The following is a 7,208-nucleotide window of genomic DNA, read 5'->3' as shown; positions in this document are numbered from 1 at the left end:
GGGTGTGGCTGTAGTGTAACTCCAATTCCTCCCAATGCGCCCCTGGTCCTGGCCATTGTTGGTCCCTCCCAGACGCTCCCCAGAAGTGTCTACTCTTCCCTTCCCCAAGATGAAGGTACAGAACCAATGGTGTGACTTCCAGCAGGCCTCTCTGTGCTTCCTGGAGGTGCATCAGGGGGAAATGGGGACAAAGAGAGGCCCAAAGCCTGGCCTCCATCCAAGTCCACCAGGATGCTGAGATTCTGGGTGCAACTTCGCAGAGCAAAGGCTTTGCTGTTCTTAAGAGGCCTGGCCCGGGATGGTGCAGGGCAGGAGAAAGGTGAGTCCCAACCAATTAAGCCTCCATCCTGAGTGCTCTCCAGATGCACATGTAACTTTCTGGTCTTCTTGGACCTCTCGACTCGGCAAAGTCCTAGTTAATGTGGGCTTTTAATTTTTTGGCAAAGGTAGGAAATGTATATCAGATACACACATGCACACAGACAGACATACACACATCTGATTTTAAAACAAAACAACAAACTATAGCCCATATTCTGAGCTTAGGAAGAATCAGCCAACCCATCAATTAGTGGCTAGAAGCAGATGGGAGGAGGGTCAGTTGCCCACCTGCCACTGTCATAATTACTATGTTATTTAACTGTTACTAATTTTAAATTTTTCATATTTTAAAGTTTTATTGAGGTATAGTTGATTTACAATTAAAAAAAACATTTTTTAAAAAAATTTTTGACTGTGTCTGCAACATGCAGAAGTGTCCGGGCCAGGGAATGGGAATGAACCTACACTACAGCAGTGACAACCACTAGGTCAACAGGGAACTCCTAACTTTGTTACTTAAATCAATTCAGGCCCAACTTTGGCCTTTACCCTAAGGAAAAAGAAATCAGTAAAACTCTCAGCTTTGATGAGCTACAGATATATTTAATACATAAAAATAAATACATGACTGTTAAAATTTTAAAATGTCCACTCACACATCACCCAGATCCTTGTGTTCCTCACTGGTCCACATGGTGCCTGGGAAAATTCCTGAGTCCTCCAGACTCAGCTGGAAATTCATCCTGGGCAGGAGTTTGGCTTGAAATGAGGGGAGAAGGAACCCTCCGGGTTGGCAATCATACCATTTATTCACTTGGTGACGACAGAATGTTGTGGCTGTATTGGGGGAGGTGGAGGGACCCTCCCCGGGTTGGCACTAAATGAAGTGTGGCTGTGATAGGACTAGAGATGTGGGTGGCCCTCAAATCCACACCAGCAAGAAAAGCAAAGAATGACCAGAGATTGTCAGAAGAAAGGGAGGCTCTGCCCATCCTCGCTACGTTTGCCCGCACACGTGCTTGGCCGATGCCTGGCGGTCTCCCCAGAGGCTCTCCCCCCAGCACCATCCTCTCAAACTGTGCTCCTCGTTGTGACCCTATGGGCTAACCTGCAAAAAGGACAAACTCATTTCCAAGGGGGCTTTGGTTTCTGGGTAACCCCGCCTCGTCGGGGGATAACTGGCACTGAAACACTGACTGAATGAGCCCTGGGAATCAACGGGGGGCTCTGGAAGGTCACCCCCGACGGGAGAGGCCTGGGATCCCGAGCCCCGTTTGTGTGGAGGGGACTGGTGGGTGGGCAACCCGTGCTGGGGACATTAAGGCGGGTGAGGGAATGGGAACGTTCTTGCCTTGGAGGGTGGGGAGAGTCAAACCCATCCATGGACAACCTCCGGGAGCCTGGCCCGACCCTGGGCTCTGTCTTGGAGGGACCAGCTGGGTGAACAGCTCGTACTGGGGTCTCCCTGGGGCGGGGCGAGTGGTTGCCCCTAGGGGTAGCCGGGGGTGTCCAGAAGAGGGCCTGGAGCTTCGCAGCATCCCCCTTCGCCATCCACGGGGCTTCCCAACTGGTGCCCTTGGGTCGAGAGCCAAAGAGCGACTCATCACAGTAAGAAGGAGTGTGGCTGATCAGTCTGGCAAAGGGAAGAGAAGCAGAGTGAACTAGGAGAATAAACAAACCCTAAAAACCTTGCCCACTCCCACCCTCTGTAAAGCACCTGTCTCCCAGCCTGGCACCCACAGTGAGGCCACAGCCCTCACTACCCCCACCTCTGCTACTTTTTCCCCTGCCAAACATCCAGTCCCCAGGTGTCCCGTCCCGCCCCACCCCTGTCCGTGGCACCTGCGCCTGGCCGGGCCAATTTGCATATTCCATCCTCCTGACCACACTGCCTGGCTGAGGAATAACGACATGACCCATTCTGCCCAATGAATGTTTGTCTTAAGATCTTCGCTGAAACTACTGGTAGAGAAATGTTTTTATCCCACCTACCCCTGAGAAACTGGCAGGCTATAATGGCAAAACAGCTGGTGGCCATCGCACCTGGGATGTGTCAGTGAAAGTTACATGAAAATGGAGACAGAATCCCAACAACTTATATGAGCCCCCAAAGCCCTCTTCCTGCTGAAAAGGGTAAAGTCTTCTGTCACTTGCAACCAAGATTTCCAGTTAATATATATATATATATATATATATATATATTTTTTTTTTTTTTCCCTCCCAGGGCCACACCTGTGGCATACAGAGGTTCCCAGGCTAGGGGTTGAATTGAAGCTTCAGCCACCAGCCTACGCCACAGCCACAGCAATGCGGGATCCTAGCCATGTCTGTGACCTACACCACAGCTCACAGCAATGCTGGATCCTTAACCCACTTGAGAGAGGCCAGGGATTGAACCTGCATCCTCTTGGATGCTAGTCAGATTTGTTTCCGCTGAGTCACGACGGAAACTCCTAATATAGTCTTTATAGCCTTAACCTTTATATCCTTCACTTTTTGTATTTTTTAGTGCTGTACCTGCAGCATATGCAAGTTTCCAGGTGAGGGGTTGAATCAGAACTGCAGCTGCAGGCTTACGTCACAGTCACAGCAACACCAGATCCTTAACCTGCTGGGCGAGGCCTGGGATTGAATCCACATCCACATGGATACTAGTTGGGTTCTTAACCCATCCACCTTCACTTTTCTTCTAATTCACTACTCTTCCCTTTTCCTAGTGGGCTTGTCAGCTTATCTCTCTAAAGTCATGTAGCCCTTCCAACTATATCTGAAATCGCACAGCCCAGCTCCTGGCATGTAGAGGGTGCTCAGTTTGATCTTCTGTGACCTGGTATCACCACAGGAAGCTTTTTAAAGTTTTGAATATTTACTGGGAGCTTTTCATGCTAGGTCCAGGGCTCAGCATGTCACTTTTGTGTTATTATTTCTCACAACATTCACAGGAGGGAGATATGATAATCCCATTTCAAACACACAAGAAAAACTGAAGTATAGGGAGGGTATGAAGGAAGGTACAGACAAGATTCAAATTCAAATACCCCCTCCCCACCCCACCCCCAAGCTCCTGATCACTAAATCACACTTAAATGCCTTCCAGGCCTTTCACCTTTAGTTAGATTCATTCAGCAGTATTTTATTTTGTTTTGTTTTGTTTTGTCTTTTTAGGGCCACACCTGCAGCATATGGAGGTTCCCAGGCTAGGGGTCCAATCAGAGCTGTAGCTGCCAGCCTACGCCAGAGCCACAGCAATGCTGGATCCAAGCTGCATCTGCAACCTGCACCATAGCTCAAGGCAACACTGGATCCTTAACCCACTGAGCAAGGCCAGGGATCAAACCCCACATCCTTATGAATACTAGTCAGGTTTGTTAACTGCTAAGCCACAACGGAAACTCCTCAGCAGTTATTTTTATTAATTCCATAAATATTCATGGCATACCTACAAAGCATCAGGTCCATGGGTTTTTTTTTTCTTTTTCTTGTCTTTTTTTTTTTAGGGCCACAATTGTGGCACATGGAGGTTCCCAGGCTAGGGGTCTAATTGGAACTATAACTACCAGCCTATGCTACAGCCACAGCAATGCAGGATCCAAGCCAAGTCTGCGACCTACACCACAGTTCGCAGCAACGCTAGATCCTTAACCCACTGAGCGAGGCCAGGGATTGAACCTGTGTCCTCATGGATGCTAGTCAGGTTCATTAACCACTGGGAGCCATGACAGGAATTCCAGGTCCATGGTTTTTGACCAGGAGTAAAAGTGCTTCCATTCCCAAACTGCAAGTCTTTGAAAAGTCAACCTTTTGCTACTTGATTCAACTGCTGAAAACCACATCTGGTTGATACCTATGTCTGTCTGGTACCAAAGTGTTCGTTCAATAGCATCTCCACTTCTTAGGCACCTTCTCCACTTCTTAGGCACCTTCTAACTTAGGCACCTCTACTTGTCAGCATCCTACAGCCTTGCTGTAGGTGTCAGTGCTATTAATGTCAATCTGACCCTGCCTTGTGGTCCATGAGACTTGTCAGGTTGACATAATAAGGGGGTCTTGCTTTTATCTCTGTTGAATTTTATCTCCTTAAATAGGCATTATTTTCATTCTTAACTAATCTTTGTGTCTACTGGCTCAGAAGGGATCCTAAATATGATCGCTAGTTATTTGGACTGAATTGAGTCCTCCCAAAATTCATGTGAATTTTAAATAAGTAATTAAAGGTTAAATGAGGCCATAAAGGTGAGGTCCTAAACCAATACGATTTGTGTTCTTATAAGAAGAGAAAGAGACACCAGGAGTATACACCTCACAAAGAAAAGTCTCTTTGAGGACCCAGTGAAGAGGTGGCCATCTGCAACCCAAGGAGAGGCTTCAGGAGAAACCAACCTTCCTGGCCTCTTGACCTTGGACTTCAAGCCTCCAAAACTGTGAAAAAATAAATTTCTGTTGTTTAAGCCCCCAGTCTACAATATTTTGTTATGATAGCCTGACTGACTAAATTACTAGTCTTCCATGTGTTTGATCAAATCACTGATGACAATAAATAAGTTAGAGTCTTGTGGCTTACCATGAGACACCTTCCTCCAGGTCAATATCTATATACTTTTATTATTATTTTTTGCCTTTTAGGACCGCACCTGCGGCATGGAAGTTCCCAGGCTAGGGGTCGAATCGGAGCTACAGCCGCTGGCCTACGCCACAGCCATAGCAACGTAGGATCCGAGCTGTGTCTGTGACCTACACCACAGCCAACAGCAACGCCGGATCCTTAACCCACTGAGCGAGGCCAGGGATAGAACGTCGTCCTCATGGATCCTACAAAAGAGAACTCCCAGGCCAATATTAATCAAAATAATCCAAATAATCTAGTTCTAATTTACAACAATAACCATTAGCATTAGACCCTGTTTTCCTAACTTGTTCATGAAAATGCAGCAGGAGCCATTTTATGAATAACTTGATGAAATGTGGAATCACATCTGTGTTATTTTATCAATAACCACACTAATAATCTTATGCAAACTGCTGTGTGATCTTGGGCAAATCACCTGACCCCTCTGGGCCTCAGAAGACCAGCCTAAGACATTTGGGGATGGTTACTGCACCATCACAACCATCATCACTACCATTTATTGAGAGCTTTTTAATTGTCAGGTTATTGTGCCAAGCACTGTAAAGTCTCATCTCGTTTAATCCTCTCAATAATCCCACTAGGTACCACCTTCCACTGTGAGGAAATCGCAGCTCAGAGAAGTCAAAGTGCTTGCCCAAGGCCACCCAGCATGTGAACAGCAGGGCATCTCCCTGGCCTGTTACCTGTACTTGTTCTTCTTCCTTGGTGTGGGGGTTGGGGTGCTACCCTTGGAAGAGCTGGTCTCACAGCTCCTGTTGGCTCCTGAGGCCTGTGATGCCCCTGTACCCACTCCTCTGGTTCTGTTGGCTTTCTTCATCCAGGGTGGGTCAAAATCTGGTGGTGTGGGCCGGGTGCCTGCAGGACTGCCAAACAAAGTCTCATCCACGTATGATGGCCTAACATTGACCCGGTGGTTGCCCCGGCAGCGTTGCTGAACATGGAGGGTCTGCATCCCACTGATGGCCAGCTCAACCGGGGTCTTCATGCTGCCCATTGTCTCTGGTGACAGCAGTTGTGCTCTGCCTTCCAGGCCCTGCCTCCAGGGCTCCCTGTGAAAAACGGTCATGGTGGCAACCATCTGTCATCAGCAAAGACTGGCAGTCACGTAAGTTCCCATCCCCAGGGCAAAAAGGTCACATTCTCCCTTAACCAGACCTCCTCAAAGGGGAGCTGCCAATCCCAGGGCACATTTTGGAAATCTGACCCTTTTTTAGTTGTCAGGATGACAGGGACAGGGGTCCTACTGGCCAAAATTTCATGAATAAACATGTACTTCCGGCATACACTGTGTGCTCAACAAATATTTACAGAATGCTAGGGGATTGGAGAAGAGATTGGGCTTGTGCCCATTTTGGCACCAACTAGAAAACAAAGGAAGGGGGAGACAAGGGAAGTCCCTACATGCTGTACATGTTTACGGGGCAGGTATAATAACCAGCATCAATCCCAAGCCTACCTCTTGCAAAGTGCTTCATAAGCATTGTCTCATTTAATCTTCTCAACGGTCCTGTGACGTAGCTTCCATTACGTCCATTCTACAGATGACAAAACTGGGGCTTCAAAAGCTGAAGTCACAAATGTCAGTCACACCTATAAGCTAAAACAGTGGGAGTTGAATCTGAACCTGATAGAATTCTAGAGCTTGTGCACTCAACTATTGTACTACTGAAGGATCACGCCCAGTCTGTTATTCGCCGATCCCCAAATCAAAATCCCGGCTGACGTCTGAGGTGCCGGCAACCTGGAGTTACTTTCCTACCTGAGCATCTTGTATTGCTGATGTCGGCCGCAATTCTGTGGCCCCTCCCCCCAGGTCTGGACTCCTTTGCCGGGCGTTCTGGCACCTGCAGCGCGCGGTACACCCGAGATCTGCAGCTCCGACTCTCAGGAGCCCGCGACCCTCGGCTGCTCAGGCCACCCCCGGCCCCCGACCCGGGCACCGCGCGGACAGCCCGGGCAAAGCGCCGACGGACTGGACCAGGGAAGCCAAGCCCTAACTACGTCAGGTCCGCACGCGCATCAAACAGCAACCAACCACCAGCCCTCCAATCGCAGGCCCTGGCAAGCCGGCCGGAACCATTCGCTCCCGAGGTGGTTAGGGCTCCCCGTTCCGGACGCCACCTGGAGTTCCCCAAAGCCTTGGGGAGGGGTATCTCACGCCGGTGAGAAAACACTGAGCGCGCGCGCACTGTGTGTCAAGCATCCGGAGGCTGCAAGAGGGGAGGGAACGCAGCAGGGGCCGCGTAGAGGCCCACCCCCG

At 49.0% G+C, this 7,208-nt stretch overlaps 1 protein-coding gene across 3 annotated transcripts; it reads right to left on the bottom strand.

The window, feature by feature from the left end:
* Positions 1-1,111: 1,111 nt before the first annotated feature.
* On the bottom strand, positions 1,112-6,987 carry RITA1 (RBPJ interacting and tubulin associated 1). 3 transcript variants are annotated; one of them, XM_047759695.1, is made up of 4 exons: positions 6,708-6,987; positions 6,405-6,545; positions 5,632-5,997; positions 1,112-1,954 (listed from the first exon to the last, which is right to left on the bottom strand). In XM_047759695.1, exons 3-4 carry the CDS (start codon positions 5,940-5,942, stop codon positions 1,447-1,449), a joined length of 819 nt encoding a protein of 272 aa, XP_047615651.1. In that variant the 5' UTR covers positions 5,943-5,997; positions 6,405-6,545; positions 6,708-6,987; the 3' UTR covers positions 1,112-1,446. The 3 variants fall into 3 exon arrangements, with proteins under 3 accessions (XP_047615651.1, XP_047615653.1, XP_047615652.1); XM_047759697.1 differs by having other exon boundaries at positions 6,405-6,538; XM_047759696.1 differs by having other exon boundaries at positions 6,405-6,483.
* Positions 6,988-7,208: the final 221 nt, after the last annotated feature.

The sequence above is a fragment of the Phacochoerus africanus genome, chromosome 15, assembly GCF_016906955.1.
Source record: "Phacochoerus africanus isolate WHEZ1 chromosome 15, ROS_Pafr_v1, whole genome shotgun sequence".
Taxonomy (NCBI): Eukaryota; Metazoa; Chordata; class Mammalia; order Artiodactyla; family Suidae; genus Phacochoerus; species Phacochoerus africanus.
Note: the sequence above shows the minus strand (reverse complement) of the source record. Positions and strands in the feature narration are given on the sequence as shown.